This window comes from Mus musculus, chromosome 9 (assembly GCF_000001635.26).
Source record: "Mus musculus strain C57BL/6J chromosome 9, GRCm38.p6 C57BL/6J".
Lineage (NCBI taxonomy): Eukaryota > Metazoa > Chordata > Mammalia > Rodentia > Muridae > Mus > Mus musculus.
The window spans coordinates 58,897,534-58,922,471 of NC_000075.6; the positions used below are offsets into that span (position 1 = coordinate 58,897,534).

The 24,938-nt window shown below is 38.6% G+C and overlaps 1 protein-coding gene across 10 annotated transcripts in view; it reads right to left on the reverse strand.

Annotated features, from left to right (window-relative positions):
• The window catches only part of Neo1 (neogenin), a 161,936-nt gene that overhangs the window by 22,855 nt on the left and 114,143 nt on the right, over positions 1-24,938 (reverse strand). For 4 of the 10 annotated variants that reach the window (NM_008684.2, XM_006510847.4, XM_006510844.4 and 1 more), the window contains exons 10-22: positions 24,234-24,382; positions 23,629-23,767; positions 21,074-21,123; positions 19,426-19,573; positions 16,721-16,831; positions 15,615-15,809; positions 10,871-10,966; positions 9,338-9,561; positions 9,117-9,255; positions 6,911-7,018; positions 5,381-5,575; positions 4,550-4,582; positions 1,632-1,700 (exon numbers count right to left, since the gene is read on the reverse strand). In NM_008684.2, coding sequence (NP_032710.2) covers positions 1,632-1,700; positions 4,550-4,582; positions 5,381-5,575; positions 6,911-7,018; positions 9,117-9,255; positions 9,338-9,561; positions 10,871-10,966; positions 15,615-15,809; positions 16,721-16,831; positions 19,426-19,573; positions 21,074-21,123; positions 23,629-23,767; positions 24,234-24,382 — 1,656 coding nt within the window. The remainder of the gene's footprint in view (positions 1-1,631; positions 1,701-4,549; positions 4,583-5,380; positions 5,576-6,910; positions 7,019-9,116; positions 9,256-9,337; positions 9,562-10,870; positions 10,967-15,614; positions 15,810-16,720; positions 16,832-19,425; positions 19,574-21,073; positions 21,124-23,628; positions 23,768-24,233; positions 24,383-24,938) is intronic. The other 6 variants (XM_006510845.4, XM_030244108.1, XM_006510842.4 and 3 more) reach the window with 3 other exon arrangements.

The window sequence follows — 24,938 nt, forward strand, 5'->3', positions numbered from 1 at the left end:
TTGACATTTAGTAAATTTTCCCCTCTAAAGATTATTTTTGTCTGTGTGTATGTGTATGAGTGTCTGTTGCATGTGTGTGAGTACCTGTGGGGGACAGAGGAGGGCAATGGATCCCTGGAACCAGAGTTAAAGGTGGATGTGAGCTACTCATGGTGAGTGATGGGAACTGCATTCGATTTGCTACATGAATGGAAAGTGTGCTCTTACCTGCTGAGCACTGCTTCTGCTCCCAGTTTTCTACAGCCTTTAGGATTTCATATACCCTTTAGGATAGGGGGTAGATAAGACCTCTTTTATAAAGTGTGCCTATTTTTCCTATCAGGTACTTTTTTTACTTCTCTTCCTCCTATAGTTTGCTATAGAGTCTGAACCTTCAAAATACAATGTACAACTGGATACATAAATGTAAGAAGATAAAGGAATAACTACTTTCTCACAATCTTGATACTTTACTGTTGATAGCCCAATATACAAGAGATGCTTGAAGGAGAAATAGCTAGACAAGTGTAGTATAAAACATCTTGAAGCATTCAAGTTTCTCTTCTAAAAATCAGTGGGTTTCCCTTAAGTATGGGCATTAGACAGATAGCTGGAGAGTAAGAAGGTATTCTCGTATGCCTGCTAGGTAGAGGTGATAAGACAGTGGGGAAAAAATCAATTTTAATAACTGCCTTTTAGACATTTTGCACCTGGACTCTTACACCTGGTACAGAATCCCCTGCACTTCAGACTGCACTCGACAGTGACAAAATGCACAACCGGAGCACAGAGGTCTGAATTCTGGTTTTATGACAGAATAAGAGTGGAGTCAAAGATGACACTTCTCCACTCATTTTTTTTTTTTACCGTATTAATTGGGAATACTTCAATCTGTTCTCCCTACATCCCAGAGTTGAGGATCAGTGGTGAGTTCAAGTGTGAGAGTAAACTCAGAAATGGTAAGAAAAGTGCCTTTTTAATAAAATTAAAAATTACTGACTTTTATTTAGTGAGTATGAATGTTTTGCCCATATATGTCTGTAGATCACATCATGCAAAACCCAAGGAGGCCAGAAGAGGATGGCAGATGCCTTGGGCTAGAGTTACAGACAGTGGCAAGCCACTGTGTGGGTCCTGTTGTACCCAGGTTCTCTGCAAGAACAGCTTGTGCTCTTAACTATGCTCCATCACCAAGAATGAAGTGTTATAAAATTGAGGGTAATAACTTGCAGAATGGTAGAAAAGTAGAGTATTTTCCCCTAGAAGTCCCAGACTTAAAAAAACATAGTAGGGGAGATGCTGAGATTCTGAAGCGGTTCTCGGGCTTTGCTGGGTGACGGGGATCCTACCAGAGGGCTAGTGTTTCAAAGTCTAACTCTTTTCTCTCGAGGTAGTAGGAGACAGATCATTTGTTTAGGAATCAGTCTTGTTTCCAGCTAGCTATGCAGAGAGACAGGATTCTATGATGAAAATAGGCTTCTAGTAATTCAGCAGTACTTGCCACAAAATGGCCAAAGGTAGGTCCGATAATTAAAATGAACCACATTAACATGCCATAAGCCAACATTGAAGCCATAAACCATACTTAAAAGTTTTAAGCAGAACTGCATAATGTCCACAGAAAGCTGAAAAAGTCTTAGAGGGGGTTTTACCACTCATTGGAGGTTTGTAGTCAGATCCCAGGTCTGGTAGTCGGCTTCCTTTTCCTGCTGACCCTAAGGCTGAAGCAGAAGAAATCACGTCAGTAAAAACCCAACATGTAGATGTGACAGTCCATTCCACAGCTAGTTAAGTGTCTTCTAAAAACAAAACACTTCAGTCTACTCCGTAAGAAAATGAAACAACACAAATAATGGGAAACTACAGATTGTGTGCCAAGGTACACAGACACAGCTTGCAGTGTAAGGAGGTACCTAGAAGACTGGTGCCTCTGTTTCAAGGCCATGACCTAACTACCAATCTGCTGTTCAGGAAGTGGGGGACCCCCTCCCATTTCTCTAGCCCAGGAAGTGATGGTCAGAGAGGACATGTGGTAGTAGATTATTTTATAACAAAAGGGACTGAGGGAGTAAGTGAGGCTGATGCTTGTACCAAACAAGTATATTCTCCAAAGGACCTGGTGATGCTGATCTGGCATGGCTAGTATCAGTATTGTTCTGGCTCCCCCTCCCACCCCCCCAGATTATGAAGTTGTCCTTTCAAGTATAAAGTTAACTTAAGCAAGAGCAGGAAGATAAGCAGAGATTCAAATCAGATTCTCACTTCCTTTTCTGTCACTTATGAATTGAGCAACAGAAACAAACAAAACACAAGCCTTCCTTCTGGTTGCTTACACTGTCATCTGAGCTCCTATAGTCACAGGTTCAAATGAGTGAGGTCTCCCCAGCAGCAGACCTCAAAGAGGCAGAAACCCCAGGCTTTATTTTATTTCTGTTTTATAATCCTTATTCTTAGTTTTCAGTTTCTCTCTTTCTTCCTCCATAAAGATATTCCTCAATTCCAAGTTACTAGCCAGAAAGCAGTGGCAAGCTCTTGAGAAGAGGCCAGCAAGCATAAAAAGTAAAAGCTGCTCCTGACCGTTAATGGCACGCAGTGCTTACAAGACTGCCCGTGAACACCAGCTCCACTACATGGCAGTGCTTTGCTGTGGGGCAAGTCATGTAATTAGTCACTTGGACATCTGTTTACAACACCAAATGGAAATTTAAGACCATGAGACACTGAATACTGCTCTGTGTGTAGTAAATGATCAATAAATGTTAACTATTACAAACATCATAAATTCAGGGATGTCCTCTTCCTCTTTATGGAGGCAGAGTACACGGAGCTCTAGTAAACACTTATAAGAGATATTTTCACAAATAAAGCTTGACTAGAAATGTATAAATACATTTATTTCTGCAAAACAGAGTTAATGTTAATTCCTCTTTCCTCTTATAAAGAATCATATTTTAAAAGAAACAAAGGGAGCCCGAATATAAAGTTGTATAAGTACTTCATTTAATAGAATAAATCTAGAGGCTAACTATAATGTTTGATATGTTCTCAGAAGTAAAAAATCTATACAAGAAAAGAACAGTTGTTCTTGGATCCTACAGTATAGTTTCAGAACTTCTAGGGCATAGTCTAGGATTTAATTTAGTCTCTGACCCCTTTTCCATTGTTCCTACTAACTACTCCATCCTCTTACTTCTGAGGCTATCATCTCCCAAGTGACACACACTATGTAAGCCTCAAGATTCCTGTTGTTCTTCATATGCTATCACATCAGGCAAAATCTAACTGGCAGAGATACTCAGCATTTTAAGTTCTTTATATTTAAATTTTCATGATTATCACGTAAGCTACATTTAAACTTTCCAGAACACATCACATAAACAAACAAACAAATCAACCAACCAACCAAACAAACAAAAAGCTGCCACTGAACTCACCTTGTTTGCCAAGATTTAGTTGGTTTATATTCCTGCATTTCCCAATATTTTATTTAGCATTTAAAGAATAACCAAGAAATTCAAAGGATGTACCCTAAATACCAACAGGTGAAAAATTTTGAATACTAGAACAGCAAAGTGCTGCTTAACAGTTATCAAATGAAAGAGCAAGGCGTATTTACATTCTCTGCATATTCAGCGTATTCAGCAAGGCATATTTACATTCTCTGCATATTCAGCGTAACGCTTTATGAAATCTCATGCTTCTACACTCAAAACACTATGCCCACAGTTCCCTCCCATGTAAAAAAAGACTTGTTGAACACAAGCACATGTCCAAAGCCATGAAACTCAATACTCTGTTCTGATTCTTACATTAACCAAGATCCAAAAAGCTGAATTTCTGATTATTACTGTTAAACCATGAGAACAATTATCAACTTTATTTCTAGTGTTCTATCTCTATATGGAAAGCTACCTTTAGCTTGTTTCTTAGAGACAGAAATCACAAAGGGCAGCTAACATGCCACCAGAGCAATCACAATGAAAAACCTGCCAGTCAAGGATTTCAAGACAGGTGACATTAAGACTCGTCCTTCCTAAGTGTCTTGCCACATGCTTTTTATCCTTTTATAAAAACAGTCTTACTTAATGTTTAAGGAAGAAATATAAAAAGAGCTATAAATTAACATCCTTGGTCACAGATAAGCACGTATGTAACAAGATTATATACGTATGTCAGAAGTGAAATACAGTGTTTACTGATTTTGATACTGACTTTTCACTTAAATAAAATACTAAATATGAAAGATTGCTATACTGCTCACATTTGCCTCAAATGCTTATCACTGTTTATAACTTTAGCATCTTAACTTCTAAGGATAACCTGATCTTCACTTAATGCCAATCTAGAGTTTATTCAACTCAATTTTCTTCCACCAGGTAAGTTAGCTTCTAAGTGACTCCCTCAGCTTTTCAGATATCCCAAGGGCTATAAACATGGACTCAACACTACTCTGGCCAATAAGTATGTGTGGTTTTAAACACATGATACTGATTTTCAGGCGGAAAAATGAAACAAAAAGCTAATGATAGGTTGCAAAAGAGAAAAAATGAGAGGCCATCTCCTCATTTACCTTGGTCATTAGGCATTTTATCAGAGGAGTCCGCTGACAGGTCAAGCACAGGGGAAGAGGAAACAAGAGCAAGGATCACCAGCTTTGAAGATGGACAGACAGACGTCTTAAAGGAAAAATACAATTCCCACAAACTTCCAAGTAAATTGATAATAGAAAAGAAATTCAGGTTTTCACCTCTCCACAGTCTCAGTACCCAACTCCATTTAATTGGCCTAAGCTTGCCTGGCTTACTATTTTATATTCTTTTTTCGTGAGCTTTACATAAATGGCTCCTTCTAACCTCATCCTCCACAAAAGTTGACATTTAAACTTTTATTTATTTATTTATTTATTTATTTATTTATTTAATGTAAGTACACTGTAGCTGTCTTCAGATGCACCAGAAGAGGGCATCAGGATCTCAGGTGGTTGTGAGCCACCATGTGGTTGCTGGGATTTGAACTTCGGACCTTCAGAAGAATAGTCGGGTGCTCTTACCCACTGAGCCATCTCACCAGCCCCTAAACTTTTTATGTTAAGAGACTGTGTGTGCTGAAAGAAAACATCTGTCAGAATATTGTGCAGTATAACTCTGTAGAAACCTAAAGAATCACATCTGATTTCTCTGATAAAAACTAAGAGATCACTGTAATTCTTCTGCCCAGATACAGACAGCCAACGTTTCCCTCTGGGTGGACTGGGAGAGTACCAATTTGGTGGCCAGTGGGTAGGAGAGGAATTCTTTGGAAGTCTTTACAGTGAGGCTGGCAAGTCCATTACCAGTGCTCTCCACATGCTGCAGTCCCATTATAGACAACACAGTAAAACCCTTGGCTCGGGGAGAGTTACCTTTAGGTGTTCTGAACTGTACAGCTTCAGACATGGGCCCCATGCCCTTTGAGTTCCGGGCCTGGATTTTGAAGTAGTATGGCGTATCAAGTGTTAACTCTTGAATCTGGTGAGTCAGTCTGTTTCCCACAACTGGTTCAATAACCCAGTCATGTATCTCTGCATTCACATCCGTGCTGTAATAGATGATGTAACCTGTCCAGAGCAATTAATAGAAAAAAGAGATCCCATTTCTGCTTTTCTTTTTGCAATCTGAAAGTCAATAAATGTCTACAATATAGTATCTGAATGAAGTATCATGAGGGCTCTGACTTAGAATCACGTAGTTCTGGGACTCTGCAATGGTATGCCATGCTCAATTATGATAAAAATCATTTCCCAGGAGGAAAATGCTCGGCAGATTGGAAAACCTGACAAAGTTCTAAGGGTGGGTTAGGTCACAGAGGCTGTCACCAGATATTTCCACCAGGGGGCACTCAATTCCCACAAATGAGGCAGGATGCCTTACAAACATAAGCCTTCTTGATCTACACTACAAAATTGTGATTTAAGGTTTTAAAAGACAAAGCAAAATGTAATCTGAGTTAAGCTATATTTGTTTCTTTTATAGAAGAAGCAAAATAGGAACCTAAGAAAATGACTAGGATTTATTGGGAAAGGACATCTTATTTAAACGTTACAGGAACATACTAGGTATGGTGGCACACTTTTAAGCCCAGCACTAGGCGGGAAGAGGTAGATTGGTCTCTGAATTAGAGGCCAGCCTGATCTACACAGAGAGTTCCAGGACAGCTAGGACTATAAATAAAACACACACACACACACACACACACACACACACACACACACACACACATATATATATGTATGTATGTCTCAAAAAAACCAAACCAAAACAGACAAAAAAAAAGTTACAGGGACAAAATACACTTTCTGAGTCATTAGGCCATCTTCCTTGTATTTCAGAAGGCAACTGGTTCTTTAGCAAACTTCTAATGAATGGGGCACAGGTTCCAAGCATCTGCCAGTATTCTACTATGGGGAATTTCTCTCTGAAGTCCAAAGGGGGGGCCGAGGGGTGGGGGTGGGATCCTGAGATCTTTGGTAGGCCTAGGGTAATTCAAGCTTCTAACTCTACTAGTAAGAGCACAGAATTGTGAAGTGACAGGCCTTGGGCTGTAGTGGTGGTTTAAAGCCTAATGGGATTTGGTGGGGCTTGTAAGTAGAAAAGCACAGTCTATACAGACTAGATAATTTCCAGTAAAACTGGACACACAAGTTCAAAGCAAGTCATCTGGGGAGTGGACAGCATTTTGGAAAATAAACGTACCCATCAAGCTGCAGTAGAAAAATAGGTTGTCCCACCATATATTGTTAAGTAACACTACTGGCTAGACACACAATTCCATGCTACCCTTGCTTCAATTTCAAGGACCAACATGACTCACTACACTCCATACAAGGACCCAGCCAGGTTCACATCCCCACTTTATTGATGACACAGAACTTGCCCAGTCTAAGGCGTCTTACCTGTAATCTTGCCGTTAGCTTCAGAGGGAGGCTGCCAATTCACTATGATGGTTCTAGGTTTTCCTTCCTTACTCACAACTGTCACATCCTTAGGTGGAGAAGTAGGAACTACAAAATAACAAACACTATCCATTTTAATAGAATTCAATTTTCCAATTCTTTTCACTGATAAGGAACAGCAAATGCATAGAAAAAAGACAAAGCCCCCAGCTTTAATAATGCAAGTCTATGTATAACCAATCATTTCTAATAAAAAGAAGACTATACAAAGTATCAAAGAAAAACTAAAACCATGAGGATAGAGAATGGGCCTGTGGACTGGGAGGTGGTTCCAAGCACACACTACCATCTGGTATTTTATAGTTTGCATTTTCTTAAGGCTATGACAACCTAGACGGGCAAGTGCCATTGTCCCTTGTTGGGAGGTCAAGGCACCAAAACTGAGAGCAGTTACATAACTGTCCCAGACTACTTCCTCTCAATTGATTTGGCTTATTTGGTAGGACATTTTAAAGTGTTAAAGTTTTCTCTCTTGCTCAGAGTTGACTCTTAAAGTCAAATATGGCTTTTAAAAGCTCAATTCCCTCTAAGAAGAAATTTACTACTTGGTATTTTTCATTTTAAGCTCACACTGAAAGCATACTACCAACTGCTGATGTTAATGATATAAATAAAAGCTGTTCATGTAGCAGAAAAGATGACAAAAGAAGCCGGGCGGTGGTGGCACATGCCTTTAATCCCAGCACTTGGGAGGCAGAGGCAGGCGGATTTCTGAGTTCCAGGCCAGCCTGGTCTACAGAGTGAGTTCCAGGACAGCCAGGGCTATACAGAGAAACCCTGTCTCGAAAATAACAAAACCAAAACCAAAAACAAACAAACAAACAAAAGATGACAAAAGAAAATGGCTTTCTATGTTACAGGTGAGAATGTCTAATGTAATAGCTAAGTAGGAAAATGATCAAATCAAGCATTCCTTCAAATCGCTGCTTCCTAAAACATTCGAGTTTTAATATAAAATGGAAGAGCCTAGTGAAATGAACTCCTAAGGGAAAGTAAAATTTTCTCTTATTGGTCAGTAAGCTGAAAGTAAAGCAAAAAGATATTCTTAAATGGAAACACTGAGTGTGGTGGCACATGCCTTCAATCCCAACACTCCAGAGGCAGGCGGGACGGACTTGGATGTCATGTTCGTCTATACAGTGAGTGTTAGGCCAGCGAGGGCTACACAGTGAGACCCCGTGTCAACACGAAGCCAAACAAACAAACAACAAAATAAACAGAAAAGAAAGCAAACTAATAATTATTTGCCCCTTTCTATACTGTATTCCTAACTCTCCAGTCCAATCCCCTTTCCTGGAGAAATTCTAAGCAACTGTGCAGAAGGGCAAAACTGGTTTGCACAGAATGTGGAAGTTTGGTTTTCACCAGGCACAGAAATAGGTCAGAATACATAGATTCTCAAGGCTGCTCATATCCTTACCCCAGCAAAGTGCAGGGGAAACAGGGTCTCAAGGTTGGCCGCCTACTCTTTCCTTCATCTACTTAGTTATGCTTTCTCCCTCACGTGTACTAACAAACAGCAAAGGCCAGTCCAGCGAAGGATCTTACAGAGCTGCTTTCCAAGAAAGCCCTGGATTACCCAGCAAACTGTTCAGACTAGGCAACACAGCTGGGCAACTGCTGGGTCAAGGGCAGGTCACTTCATTGTTTTCAATTTCAATTTACCAGTAAGCAGGATTAATACAATAATATCTTGTATCTACCCACCCACATGCTTTTCCATCTGTTCCTCATTTTGCCTTATAATAACCTACTAAAGTAGAAATGGGGGGGCTATCACCCCAAACAAGATGGAGGAAACTGAGATTCAGTAGGATTAGTTGGCATGCTCATGAAACAATTGGCAGATGGCTGACCAGAGATTGAATTCTTGCAATTTCTAAAACCTAGTCTGTCTTGCACTGCACTATTCTGCTGTTTACTACTGTTTTAGCAAAGTGACCCAAAAATTCACAGTAGTTGAAATGGCAAACACAACTGAAATGCGGCTGCCCACCGGGTTCTGTAGCGAGAGCAGTATGTGCACTGCCCATGTCCAGTGGACGCAGGTGATAGGATGTGCCACAATAACAGTGTGAATTCTACAGGCTTTCGTATTTCACAAAGAGAAGAAGTGTCATGTGACATGGGATTGCATTATACTTACCTAATTCAAAGGTAGCGCCATGAGCTGTCATACTCCACGTGCTTGACCTTCTGCCTTTGGTCACCATCACAGAGAACTCATAGAGCGTATTTGGCTTTAAACCAGTAACCAAATAGCTTAACGTCGTTGCATTTGCATTCTGGAAAAGCATGAATCAAAGAACTTTAAAACAAGAAAATCCCACTGATTAGCTTTTTGCTCTCAAGGCAAATGTTCAGTACCTTGTACTTCGTGTTTGCTGGGATGTTGGTCTTCCACCGGACTGTGTAGTAGCGGGAGTCTGTAATCTTCTGGTGTTTGGGCAGGGAGTTGTCTGCCCAGGTAATCCTTATGGTGTCGTGACTCAGAATGGAAGCCTGAACTCCCACTGGTGGCATCATGGGAGTGGGATCTGGCACTGGAGTGTATGGAGCATTAATAACAAATAAATCAACTTCAGAAGTGTCTGGGTAAAAAGTAATTAAGAAAGGGAAGTGGCATTTTAACATAAACAAAAATAAAAGGGAATGCAGGGGAGTATAATGGAATGAAAAATGAAAAATGGAAAAAAAGAAAGAAAATCCAGAGTTAATAGATAGCCCTCATTCATTCAGAAGAGCACTTCTAATGTGTTTTTTTTTTTAAAGGAAAAATTGTAGGAAAATGTTAAACAAAATAGTACTTAACCATATTGTCAACAATACTCTAAAGACACTGAAAGATGGTAATTGAGTGATCATGTTAATACACATGCTTGCATTTTTTCGAATTCCTTGAAAATGTGACCCGCTGTCAGAAAAAAGATTACAAAAAAACCAAAACTGCTCTTAAAATCCAGAGTATAATTTCTGAACAAGCAACATAAAACTCATAGTCTGTTTTTTTTTTTTAGTAAATATGGCTGGATTTTGGGACATGAGTTACTACTACTGCCCATCATTGGACGTGTGATGGCTAAGCCAATTCAGACTTGCTGATATCTTAAGTGCAGAGGCAGTAGAGAAATGGCTCATAGCTGAATATATCCAAAGATTCCTCTTCCTTAAGAGGTGAACTGACACCATGTCGCAGTGTGTGCTGTACTTTCTCTAGGAGTCAGAATAAGGTAGTGAACAAGTCTCCATGAGGTACAGTAAATGCCATGATCGTTACAGATTCAAATGGCATAGCACTGACGAATTTTAGAGATCACAGTACTTATTTGATGAAGAATGTACGCATGTGCTGTGTTCTATGTGACAGACACACGCTCTACTGCAAAGCAAAGGCCAGGGTGAGTAAAGAAAAAAGAAAGAAAAAAAAAATCACTGAGGACCACAGCTGGAATGCAGTTCAGAAAGACCTCTGGGTTTTTCCAGCTCCTGGCTAGGTTTTCTAAATACACATACTCATTATTTTACAAGTTCAGATTAAATGCTGTTTCCTCATAAAGTGATAGTAACTCGTTTTATATATAACTAAAAATCTAAATTGACAGTCCTTGTTTATGAATAACTGCTACACTAGTGTAATAGTCTTCATGTGTATATTTCCTGCATGATGAATAATTCTCTCAAAACTCTGCATCCTAGATTCTAACATATTAAAAAGTGTATACATCTATACAAAATGCTTCTGTGGTAGCTTTTACAAAGCTGGCTTATCACTCATTCTAAGTCTGTTCTCCAAGTTGTCATGAGTTTTGCTCATGAACACCCATCAGGGAGACCCCTGAGTCATACTCTACATAAGCAGTTGGGAAAAGTGCAGGTGACCAAGACAGACAGATGTCCTACCTGTGTGAGGTCTGGTCACAGCACTCTCATAAAGGGGGATGCCTTCGCCAACATTGTTAAATGCTTTCAAGGTAATCACGTAATGAGAGCTTGGATCTGAGGGAGAGAAAACAAGATTTTAATGCTCTCTACAGGATTAAAAAAGATACAAAAGTGTCTATCTAATTAAAGAAAAATTATTAATTGGGCTGCTTGCTTTGGGATATGAAAAGATATAAAGATAGAAGTACATTTACTACAAAAAATTGGTTCCATCAACTTCTTGGGTTAGTCTTCAGAGTGAGGTGGACTAGTCTTCCTCTCCTGGAGGCTACTAATGGTTAAGGTGCTCACTGTATGATATATGCCTTCAGGTGCAGCTTGAAAATCAAGCCCCTTCCATCCCTGACCTCACAGCTAAGGTAGAGAAGCAGGAGATAAACTGAGAGTGAAGTGTCAAAAATATTCCAGAGAACGTCCTAACACAGAGCAGTCAACTTCTTGGTTAGACAAGGCATAATCCAGGATTTGATGGCCTATAGGTAATTCTGCAAGGAGACTAAGAGAACAATCTCTCTAGGGAAGTCATCCTCAACCTCCACAGGGTTACATATCAGAAGATATTGATATTATAATTCATAACAGTAGCAAAATTACAGTTATTTAGTTGCAACAAAAATAATTTTATGATTGGTGGTTACCACATGAGGAACTGTATTAAAGAGCTGCAGCATTAGGAAGGTTGAGAACCACTGCTCTGGTGGATCCTTCAAGCTCAGGAGAGTTTAAGTCTGATGAATAGATAATTCCTACATAAACATCTTCAACTTTGACTTGCTTCTTTCACTTTATATTCCATGAATCTTACATTAAGTCAGGCTAATAAACACATTTTACTTTATGTTGAACAAATTTTGTTTTCACGATTTCTCAACAAACACTGCTTTTCTAGTAGTTCAGCACTTGCTCTGGGATATCTCAAATCTTTCCTCACCCTCCATCTCATCTCCCAACCTTAGATCCCTCCATGGCCCTGCCACTCTTAATGCTCAGGACGAACACCCGAGTCTTTCCTAAGAGTGCACTGCTTACTCTTTGAGCAGACTGGTCCTTCTCACCACTCTGCCTCACACTGTTCTGGCTACATCTTTCAAGCCACGCTCTATTTCTAGTGGGCTGTTCTGTGTGCCCTGTTCAGCTTTTTCTCTCTGAACAACTTCACTTTAACTCACTTGTTTCTTGTGTTTTACTTTGGTTGTCCCCTAGACTGAAAGTTCCAGGAGGTCAACGACAGAGTCCTGACTGAAATGTAAAGGACTTTTATTTCAGAAGTTTCCTAAGGGAAACAGTGGGAGGCTGGTCATCACAGAGACATTTTTATCCACCGAAAAGCTTTGGTTTTGCGATCCAACAATTGCTTATAAGACTACTCATGTGGAGAAGCCGCCTGGGTTCAGCTGATCTGTCTCTCTTTGGAAGGAAAAACAGAAAGTATATTTTGTTTTTGACTACATTTAAAAACTATTGTTTATTTTCTTCCATAAAAGATCTGGGAACTCATTTGTTAGGCACTTAAAGCTGTTCTTAGGAAAGATGTCTACAAAGCAATGGTTTGAATAAAAAATTCATCAGAGAAGATTATGAATTAAGAGAAAAGTCTTTCAGAAAAATATTAACAATGAAAATCCAATTTGGAAAGGTAGTTATAGCCACAGAAATCAATTCATTATATTATTATTTTAACTTTAAAAGTTACATTTATTTATGTTTGTTTATGTGCATACATGAGTAGTCACACACATGTATGATGTCCCATGGTTCCTAGGAATGGTGGAAAGCATCTTACTCGCTCAGTGCTGGGGACTCTTACATCAATTTGACACACAAACTAGAGTTATCTGAAAGGAAGAAACCTTAATTGAGAAAATGCCTCCATAAGATCTGGATGTAAGGCATTTTCTTAGTTATTGATGGGGAGGGCCCAGCCCATTATGGATAGCTCCAACCCTGGACTAGTGGTCCTGAGTTCTATAAGCAGGCTGAGCAAGCTATGGGAAGCAAGCCAGTAAGCAGCAAGCAGCACCCTTTCGTGGCCTCTGTATCAGCTCTCGCCTCCAGGATCCTCACCTGTGTGAGTTCCTGTCCAGACTTTCTTCAGTGGTGAACAGCAATATGGAAGTGTAAGCTAAATAAACCCTTTCCTCCCCAACTTGCTTTTGGTAATGGTGTTTTGTCACAGCAAAAAAAAAAAAAAAACAAAAAAAAACCAAAAAAAAACCAAACCACTAAGACAGTTATCTTGATGGTCCATAATTCATTATTAAAGAAAATTTTGCTTTTAAAATTAACTATGAGATAAAATTAGCATAAAATAAATGTATTTAAAGGGATAGTAAGTTTTGACAAATTAATATATTCATGTAATTAATCCCTAAATAGAGAAATTAGGACATTTCCAAGTAGCTATGCTCTTAAACATCAATTTCTAATACTGAGGATGCAACCATAGATTATAAATTTGTCATTGTAGCTGTTTTGCATATTTTTTAATATTTTAAAAATAACTATACATTATTTTGTGTTTAGCTTTTTGCTCAGCACATTTCTTAGACTCATTTCTTCTGCTGTATATACTGATAGCCAATCCTATCAATTTTAATTACTCAGTAGTTTCTATGACAAAGATATAGTACAATTTACTATTAACTAATTGATATAAATTTATAATATTTCCCTCCTGAGGCTATAATAAATAAAGTATCTTTTTTTAAGCCTTTAAGTGGGTACATGTTTTCATTTCTCTTGGTTAAGCATCTGAGTGGGATTGCTAAGTTGTATGCCTAACTTTATACATAAACCCCCACTTTACAAAGCTGTACTATCAGCATTTTTAACAGCAAATGTGAGAATTCTAGAGGACATACAGTGGTATTTCATTGAGGTTTTACACTTGCAATTCTCTCGACAATTAACAGTACTAAGCATCTTTTAACATGCTCATTTTCCATTCGTAAATCTTCATATACTACCATACACCCTTACTGTCTGCTCATAGGTCTTCTTTAGTGTAGTCCATCCAAATCTTATGCTCATTTTGATTGGGTTTTCTTTTTACTAAGTTGTAAGAATTCTTACATATCCTAGGATCAAACTGTCAGACATTTGGATAGCTGATATTTTCTTCTTATCTGCAGCTTGCCTTTTTATTTTTATTGATGTGTTTTCAAGAGCAGAAGATTAAGTTTTTGATGAAGGAGTGGGTAAAGAGATGGATCAGAAGTTAAAAACACTGGCTACTCTTCTAGAGGACTCGGGTAAGATTAAACAGCCACATGACAGCTTACAACTGCCTTTAACTTCCTCTAACTTTCCTTTCAGGGGACCCAATGCCTTTTTCTGATCAATGGACACTGCACATAGGTGGTGAGCAGGTATAAATTAACACACACACACACACACACACACACACACACACACACACACACACACACACACACAGAGGATGAATCACAGAAGTTAGTTCTACCTTGCCTGTGGCTGGGGGATTGAACTCAGTTTGTCAGTAGGTACTTTACCCACTGAGTCTTCTCACTGACTCCTCTTTGTCAATTTTACGGTTTGTGGTCATTTGTGGCATTTTGTTCTTTTTTCCCCTTCCATATAGACATTCTTTTTTTTTTTTTTTTGGTTATTCCCATGTCCTTAGTTACAAAGATATCCTTTCTGTACTGAATGACTTCATCACTTTTGTTAAAAGATCAACTGACTATGTTAAGTACTGACCATCCCATGAATGCACAACCTCCATGTACGCACCAGCACCACTGAGACTCCAGGATTTTAAAAGTAAGCTACCAAGTTAAGTAGTATGCATTTTCCAATTTTTTCGTTTTCAAAGATAGTTATTTTGTTATTTGCTTTTTAAAAATAAATTATAGAATTAGTTTTTCAATTTGTGTAATACAAGAGCCTAGTGGACTCTTCCTAAAGTTTGACAGGTAACAACCTACTATATGTGTCCTAAAACTAGCAGGTGAGGTTGATGGGAAACCCAGTATTTACAAAAATCAAAGTATCTTCTTAACGAAATACATATTATTACAAAGGAACATGTCAAAGGCACTGGATATCGTTCTGTGTGTCTAATATGAGGCACTGACAAAACCCAACACTATGGCATTCCTCACAAAGTATGCAAACCCAGACGTAATATGGAAATGCTGGACATACCTAATTTGAGGAACATAAACGGCCTGTGTATGTATTTTCAAATGTCATTCATCAAGATCAGGAAGGAAAAAACCCAAACAAACCACAGAATTGGCTCTAAATCAAAGGCTAATGAGACATGATAACGATACTCAACACTGATCCTGAACCAGAAAACAGCATTTTTTTTTTTGTCATAAAGGACAACGGTAAGAAAAATGCCAAATATGAAAATCCTATCTCAATTTTAATGTCTTTATTTCAATAAGCAGGCTATTTAGAACAACTTTAGTAGAATTTCATGTTCATGTTAGGGACTAGTGAGAGTTACCATGTCTGCAACTGACCTTTGTATGTCTCAGGGGAAAAAACAGAAAAGGGTAAAGGAAATGTGGAAGAGTTAATCCTGCACAATCTGGGTGAGGACGGAGAAGAATATGGCAAAATTCCTTCACCAAGTGTTACAATCTTTCTGTAAAAATAAAATTATACTGTAATAAAATTTAGAATGGAAGAAATGACATGCATGGTTATCCCTTCCACCTAGCAAGCATACCCAAGTTTTCGATGGTGTAATAACGTTGTTTATAGTCCACTTTGATGGTCTGGGCATGAGGGCTGCCAATGCCGTAACCGATGGCATAACCTCGGACCACAATGTTCTGGTTCTCTGGAGGAGTCCAGCTCACTACAATGCTAGTGACGAGCGGACGGACATGAAGAGAGCTGGGCACTTCAGGAACACGAGTTTCTGAGAAGGAAAGCAGAAAAAAATGAGATGTATTCTCTGTAGGATGTTTCCTTATCCTTGGTGAATGTTGTTTAGCTCCTGTCAAAATATTTGGGCTTTAACAATATTTAGGCCAAGAACTAAAAGAGAATCTATAACTACAGTAGAATACGGTCTATGATTTTGTTTTTTTGTTTTTTTTTCTAAGAAAATAAAACCCAGTTGCTCATTCCATTCCCTAAACTCTACATGTTTAATGAGAAAGATAAATCAACAAACTAGAAACCTGTTTGGAACAAGTTAATCAAACATTATATTACAACAATGATACCAATTATTTATTTCCCTAGATAATTAACAATCCAGAAAAACTGGCACCAAAGCCAGCTGTTAGATGACTAACAGATTTTAAAGGTAACAGTTTAATACATCTTTCATGTATATTTCTCAAGACATAAATTGCTACCTTAGTTGAAACTCAGAATAGGTCTTTGGTCTCCCCAAATCTGGCACCATCATTGTTAAAGGAACTAACTACACATAACCACCTGAAACTACTTATTGAACAAAAAGGTGAGAGAAAGCACAAGATCTCCATGACTCAGGAAAAAGGAAGCTGCAAATGAAACATAGGCACACACTGATGTGGCTCAGGCTAACACTTCAATTATCTCTTTACTTACTGGCCTCAGGAAAAAAACTCAACTTCAAATCCCTGTACATTTTTATTGTTCTGAACCTGATCCTTTGTTTCCTTCTTCACAATGTCTGGGAAACAATGACCCCTTTAGGAACTCTACTGCTTCACAGAAACAATAGCAGCACAACATTCCAATGTTCACAGACAAGCAAAACTCAAAAGCTTTCCATTTGCCTCACTGGTGATAGTTACTATCTATTATGAGCCATTCCTGCTCGCTGTTGAATCTTACCATCTAGGTCGCTTTCAAAAGTTTCAGCAGACAGCCAATCAGTTGCTGGACCTGTACCATTGACTGTGAGAGCAGCGACTCGGAAGTTATATTCTGTCCCCCGATCAAGACCTGAGAATCAAACGTAAGAAAGAAGCTGAAACAAGAGCTTTGGAAAACAAAGTTAGTAATCTCCTATAAAAGGAAACATCTCACATAACCAACTCAGTCCACAGCTTAGTTAAGTGTAAGTTCAGAAAGAACAAGCAAAATATACCCCTGGGTAATTCTCAGTGCCCACACCACCCTAGGATAAACAGCAAAGACCAATCCTCCCAGGAAGTTAAGAGCTTCTCTGTTTAAGAGCACGGAGGCACCTTTGGGATTACTTAATGCAATCCCGTCAACTTTGTCAAAAAGGAAACCATGACCAAAGATAATGAAAGAGTTGTTACAAAGGAACAAAATCAGCTGGGTTCAGAAGACACCAAAACCCAGAAAAGAATGTAAAGATGTAACTCCTATCAGGTTACCTCTGTTCTTTGAGACCTGCTATAACCACAGCTGAAATAATTTCAACATCAAATATGGCCTAGAAATCTATTTTTCAATAACCAGTTGAACAAGTGTATTTATAGTAAAAGAAGAAAACCCAAACTTTTCTATTATGTAACTCTTTATTTACTACCCAGCTTTAGTAAAGTGTATGATTTACCGAAGTAAAAGCAACAAAGATTCACAAATAAAAGTCTTTCTACAAAGCAGGATAACAGTTAATATGACTAGTTATGCATCCATTCACATGTACATTTTTAGAGCACTTAAATACAAGATACTGACCATTAGGGTTAGGGAAATCATCCTACTTCTCTATATCCAAATAACTGGGATCTTTGGACAGTAGTATAGTACAGAAACCCCAATAAAGACAGAGATATTGAAAATATAAGTAACTAGGCTGGGATGCAAGGTATGCTGTCGCTAAGGTAACCAATCCTGGCATATAGTAAGAAGAGACAGAAGGCTCTGCCCTGTAGGTGCCATCCTAAATCTGTTTGCCCACAAATAGCAAGGACAGAGAGAGGAACAAGTACTGGATGCATGTCAATTTACCCCCACCCCCATTAAAAATTTACTTTTATTTATTATCTTATATGTATGGGTGCTTTGTCTGTATGTATGTGCACCATGTACATGCCTGGTGCCCTCAGAGGCCAAGGAGGATGTTGGGTTCCCTGAGACTGTACTTAGACTCCATGTGGGAGTTGAGACTCTAACCAGGTCCTCTAGAAGAACAGCCTGTGTTAGTCACTGACACATCTCTCTAGGTCCATTACTAATACTATCTTGTCAGAAAGTACAAGAGAATACTGCATGTATTTGTAATTGTAAATGGACAAAACCTTAAATAAAAACAAACATGGCTCAATAACGATCTCCAATTATTTAGTTATCATTCCATACCCTCTAGAAGGCTAAGAATATATGAAAGATCAGGCAAAAGAGAGGTAAATATAAAAAGGCCGAGTTCCTCTCCCCTCTAAATAATTTGACAGTTTAAAAAGCAAAACTAAGCAGGCAGTGGTGGCACATGCCTTTAATTCCAGCACTTGGGAGGCAAAGGCAGGCAGATTTCTGAGTTCAAGGTCAGCCTAGTCTACAGAGTGAGTTCCAGGACAGCCAGGGCTATACAGAGAAACCCTGACTCAAAAAAACCCAAACACACCCCCCCCCCCAAAAAAGCAAAACTAAGGCACATAGCAGACATAAAGATACAGTAATGTGTGTTAAGTGCTACAACAACTATTTTGTCCAGCTATAGATTACCGTGTAATTCGATGTCTGACACAGACTCCTATTAATCTATATTGCATGTTTCATTAACAAGCTTCAAGTTAATGCTTCAAGCCTCCAGGAATCTGTTTTTGTTCACATTGCATATTCAATGTTGGTTCATGCAGATTACAGCTTTTCATTCTCTGGATACTGGAACATGCTTCTAGACAATAGCTATCCTTTCATCTATAGAGGTTTTGGATAATGCTTAATTCAGCGGGTACTTAGCTGTGGTCTGAGCACAATGGATCCTGCTTTTGCTTTTATTAGTTAGCAATGCCTAGACTCTACCCTCATTTACATCTGCTGCTTCTCAAGATATCCTGTAAAGGAATCCTGGCCTTGCTTAGCCAGTCTTCATAGTCGTATAAGGAAGAATTCTTAGTGATCTATATTTTTATTAGATATATATTTGTGTCCACCTGGTAAGATATATCCTTTTTTGTTATACAGAAAAAGAAAACTATACAAAAGAGCCATTTCGGATAGAGTTTTCTAAAACTTTACATTGCCCATAGCAGCAAATGTAACTATAATATTGCAGCTATTCAAATATTTTGCATTCACCTGAGTTTGGCATGTGTTAAGTTTTGTTACCAATTTGGTTGAGTATAATTTACCTTACATTTTTAGATTACAGTGTTATAAACTCCAAAAATGTGGAGACGATAAAAAGGAACTAAAAATCAAACACAATTCAACTCCTCAGCGATGGAGGAATCCACCAGAGTATTTTCCATTAATTTGTATCAAAAGCTATTACAATTTTTTGTAAACCATTTTTAATTTGTTTATATAAAACAACTGCTTAGAGCAGTTTTAGACTAACATAATTTCAAGTCTACGAAAGAACCACCTTTTAGCCACTGACTATATGCAAAGCAGCTTACCTTCAATCAGCTGAGACAGCTGTGTCCCAGTTACCAAGGTCTCAGTGACATCACTTTTTCGGGAGGCCTTTCGATATCGAATCTTGTAGCCAGTTATCTGCCCATTTTGTGTGGTTGAGGAAGGGGGCTGCCAGTGGATCACTATACTCTGAGGAAAGGAAGTGCAAGGAAAAGACTGAAATGTCAAAGGGCTGTTCCTGACTGTACATGCTATAAAACCCAATTTCACTGCAGGAAGAGGAGAATGGTCATATAGAACCCTTGGTACTTGGAGCCTCGCCAAGTTACTTATTTAATAGTCAAGAATAATTCTAACTAACTGGGTGTGGTGATGTACATTATTAATCTCAGCACTTGGGAGACAGAGGCAGGTAGGTATCTATGACTTTGAGGCCACCCTGATCTACATAGTGAGTTTAGGGCCAGCCTGATCTATATAGTAAGTTTATGGCCAGCTAGAACTACACAGGGAGACCCTGACTCAAAACAAAAAACAAAACAAAACACTAGCACAACAAAAAAACAAAACTTTAATTAAAAAAACCCTCAAATCTCTCTAAGAGGAGATTATTAAAGCAGTATGCTCTACTAGGCATGTAACATGATGTTGTCATCTACAAAAACTCATGCTTGAGAGCCATGTTACAAGAGAAACTACTAAAAAGCCCTATTTTAAGTCTATAATTCTTGGGTTAGGCTGCATAATATCGATTCTAGTGTGCATGCAGCCTATAGACACAGCCTGGACATACCTGCTTGAGTCTAGACTTATCTCCTAAGGAAGTATTCTGTCTGAATGAAAACATCAGAAATCCCAAAAGAGGTTTTAGAAGGAAAATATAAGGTTAGAAGCATACTGATTAGGAAATAAACTATTGTTTGGTATAAGAATTATTTCCTTTCTTGAATGCAAATTAGGTGTAATTAAGTAATTTCTGTGGACAGGAGTGGTGGATAGAAAACCGAAACTGCTGGTTTACAAGTTTGAGGCTAGCCTGGGCTATACAAAAATTCCAAGCCAGTAGGTATATGTATATTTACCTAGAGTAAGACCCTGTCCAAAAACAAAACAAAAACAAACAAACAAGCCCTGAAATGAACAGAAGTATGTTTCCTGATGCAGCATCCCATAGTACCTTTTGATAAGACTTCTTTATATATGTTGCCCAGAGGGATCTGAAAAGCACACATAGTTGATATACACGAACTTGAACCAGGGGGGATGCTATGAACAGATACCCAAATCTACACCCATCTGTCTTTGGTTTATACTGGCATCATGTCATCATAAGCAACCTACTTTCTTTGAATGATTTTGTATAGTTAAGATCTAAAATGTCATATTTATGTAAACATAGAAAAAACTTTTAATAGGAAGCTAAAGAGGTTTTAGTACCAGAGAAAGGAAAGAAACAGTAAAGTAAGTGAGTTCTTAGCCCAGCTTTTTTATACCCATGCTGTCTTATTTTCCTGTTTGATTTTAGGTGTTTTCAGTTACATCCTAATTTCACGTTAGTATTTTTCAAAGCAAATGAATTCCTACAACACTGGCATTCACTGTTCTGATGTTTGCCCAAGGCATTTCTGACTCTCTACGTTCCCTCTGAGGCTCAGGGTGCCAGTAAAGTGAACAGAATCGAAGTCTTACCTTTGAATTTCTCACTTCTAAGGACAGATTCTGAGGAGCAGCACTGGGAACTAGACAGGTTAAAGGAAAAAGGAAACAATTCAACCATCCATATATCACCCACCATGTTAATTAATACTAATGTGACTAGAAGGTCTCAACCCAGCTAACAATGGATGAAGTGTGGCCATGCTTCGTTCATATGAGCATCCACCCTTACTAAAATCAGGTTATAATTCTGGAAATCAGATACTTAGTTTAGGAATGTAAGTAGCTTTGAACCCTTAGACCAGCAGTTCTCAACCTGCAGGTCGCAACTTCTTTGGGGGTCGAACCACCCATTCACAGGGTCACATCAGATATTTACATCACAATTTGTAACAGCAGCAAAATTTGAAATAATTTTGTGGTTGTGGGTCACTACAACATGAGGAACTGTACTAACGGGTCAAAGCATTAGGAAGGTTGAGAACACTGCCCTAGACTCTAAAAACATTTCAACAAGGAAAGCTGCAATCAGTGAACTCCCAACGCACCAAGGTGTCAGACAACATGCATTTAGGTGTGAAGAGTTTGGGTCTGTTGGTGAAACAGTTACATAACCAAAGTTCCTAATGTACTGGAGCTTAACAACAGAGCATCTAACAACTGATGGCTCATATACTCTCCTTTCATGTGATGACAGACAGCAAAGAAAACTCAAGCAGAGCTAACTAGTTTGCTCTCTACCACCAGATGCTAATTCTAGCCCTTCTTACCTCATCTACTCATCAGGACTTTTCAACTCCCTATCATCTGGTGAGCAGATACAGAAATAAAGACCTTCTGAACTGAAGTGCTTTGCTCACTGTCCTGACCTGTTCCTAGGGAAAAGATAAGGGGCTTCAAGTCTGAGATTCAGCTGTAAGGTCTGAAGTAGGGTCCAGCTATTCTGAAAACATGTCCCTGTTAGGAAGTAACTTAGCGATGGAGACATTCAACGTAACTGTGACTGTGTAATCCCCACCCTCAGAACTTGGGTTTGTTACAAGCTACTCTGGCAGGTACTCAGTCCTTACAGCTCCCACAGGAGTTTACTGTTGTACCATTTCATGTACGTGTTGTTTACAGATGAGCTTCTATGTGGTTTACTTGATCAAGCCATCCCTTTTAGTAGGCCTAAGATCTAGGATTTTCCTTACTCCAAAGTGTTGCCTTTAAATCCCCATGTTAAGAAACTTCCATGTTAATAAACGTCACTCCACTCAGTTCCCGTGGTACTGTGGTCAGTAGGCCAACCTATTTTAGTGCAGTTAAAATTTGGCTTACATATAGATTTAAAAGGCTGTAAAAGCCTTTTTCCCCCTCTCTCAAATCATGACCAACTGGATATGCAGTTGGATTGATGAACTATAATTTATCTTTTGTTTTCCCTTTTTATCTGAAAAAAAAAAATCATGTCCAAAGAAAAGAACAAAGAATAGTATAATGAACACCACTCTCCCCTTCTAGTTTTACCAATTACTAACATTCTGCAAAGTTTACTATATTCTTCCCATTATAGTACATAATGAGAACGGCATAGGTTTATCTACCATATATCTGAGAGATGCTGCAAGTCACTGTGACAGATTACTCTGAAATAGATCACATCTATTTCAATATCTGAATATCAGAATTCAATAGTTCAATATCTCCTGAGAATAACAGCAGGCGCTAACCAAACTAAAACATAAGAATCACATTTGGAAGCTGTAATTTTGATTAGTAAATGGTATCAAATATATATATATAACATGTTCAATATTTACCAATATTTCTTAATACCAGAAAGATCTAGTAAGTGTGCTGGCAGTGTCCTACATAGATATTTTTGTTTCAGGTATCTAGGAACCAAAGATCCCACATATTTTATAGCCTATGTCTTACTCTCCTTTAATTTAGATGATTTTTCTATAAGATTAATAATATATTTTAAGAATTTGAGGCCATCTTTAATTCTAAAGGCCATCTAAATTAAAAAAAAAAAAACAGCTGCTGAACTTCTCTCAATTTGACGTGTCTGCTTGTTGATGTGACATCATGATTTGGACTGAAGTTAAGTATTTTGGGTGGGAAAACGGGGGCCAAAGCTGTATATTTCTTCATGGACTACAAACCAGGCACATATGCCTGCTTCTTTATTACTGATGTAAATGTTTGATCATCTGCTTAAGGGAGTCAAACTGTAGCTTTTAAATATTTAAATATGACTGGTACATCCAGTAAGGCTGATCATCCCACAGCCATAAAATGGTCTGTGCTGTGAACAAGCCACGGAATTGATCCCCTCAGAAGACTGTACTAAAACCACGGAGAACCCATTTAATATTAGGTTCCACGTGCTCTGTCTGTGCTTTCCAGTGAAGTTTCACAGCAATGCTGATGAAGTTGGTGTTTCCTGAAGTTTACATGTAAGAAAAAAATACTCAAAAAAGTGAGTGGCTCGCCAGGAGGTACAACGGGCGCATGAATAAAAGTTTCTTCACATCAAAGCACACGATTTTACTGATGAGGAGCACTAAGAACGGTATTCTGTTACAAAGGAAAAAGCTCACCATCTGATAATGTTCGAACAGCAACATCTTGTGTAGAAACTCCAGGACCATGTTTATTGTAGGCCACCACTCGGAAACTGTATTCTGTGTATTTCTTCAGTCCATTAATGGTGTAGGAGTGACTTGAAACATCAATATCCTTGAAAGAAATAGAATACATATCTGTACATACATGTGCGCGTGTGTGTGCACACACATACACACACACACACACAGAGCTCAAGCTAAAAGAAATACAAAATGAACAAACTCTGCATAACAGTTTTAACCCTCTTACAGAATATTATTTATAGTAAAAGCAGATTAAATATAATCAATAGCAATTTATTTAGAGATATTATTTGATGCTTACTAGCCCTTGCTGGTAAAAACCACAGAATAAATCTTGGTACAACAAAACAGATACCATCATCACTTAATTTCCTATACATCTCCTTCACCTTTGATTTCTTCAATGAACCAGAGAGCTTTGTAAGGTTTGGGGTGGAGGCTACAGTACACGCACATCTTGTACGCTAGGTAATGTTCTACTGCTGAGCTGTATCTCTAACCCTTTAGAGTTAGAATCTAGTGTTTCTCCCAAAAATCATATCAGCACTTCATACCTGTTCTTTATCAGTTCCTTTTTCCATGTAGTACAATTTGTAATTTTGAATTTCCCCATTGCCAGATAACGGTGTTTCCCAGGTGACAGTGATAGAAGTAGGTGACGTTGCATAAGCACGGATATTAGGTGCTGGGCCAGGGAGCTGAACTGGAAAAAGAGAATTCCAAGAGATCAAGATGTAAGTTAGATTTACTGCAGTTCACAATAGCCATTCTCAGCAATACTGTCACAAAGGCCATGTTTTAGAAACAATAAAAGACAATTGACTTGATTGAAGTATTTTTAGGCTATGTACATTTTCCTTTATATAACTCAGTATCTTCAATTTATTAAAAATAAGAAAAATACACAAAAGAAATCTTGTGATTTACAAACTCAGGAGTACATGTGCTTATATACACCCTCTTACCACACAGAACTGTGTGATCTCTGTGTGTGACACAGAGGTCAGTGTCAGATATCGTCTTCTATCACACTCTACTGCCATGCTCCTTGACAGGGTCTTCCAGTGAACCTGACGCTCACCTGCTTCAGCCTGGCAGCATGACCCAAGCTCCTGGGATCCCCCTGCTCCCTTCCCCAGTCCTTAGCTGGAGCGGCAGGGGTGCGCCTAGGTTTATGCGCATGCTGGGGATCTGAACTCAAATTCTTAGACTTGTACAATAAATCTTTGAATTACTGAGCCCTCTTTTTCAGCCCCAAA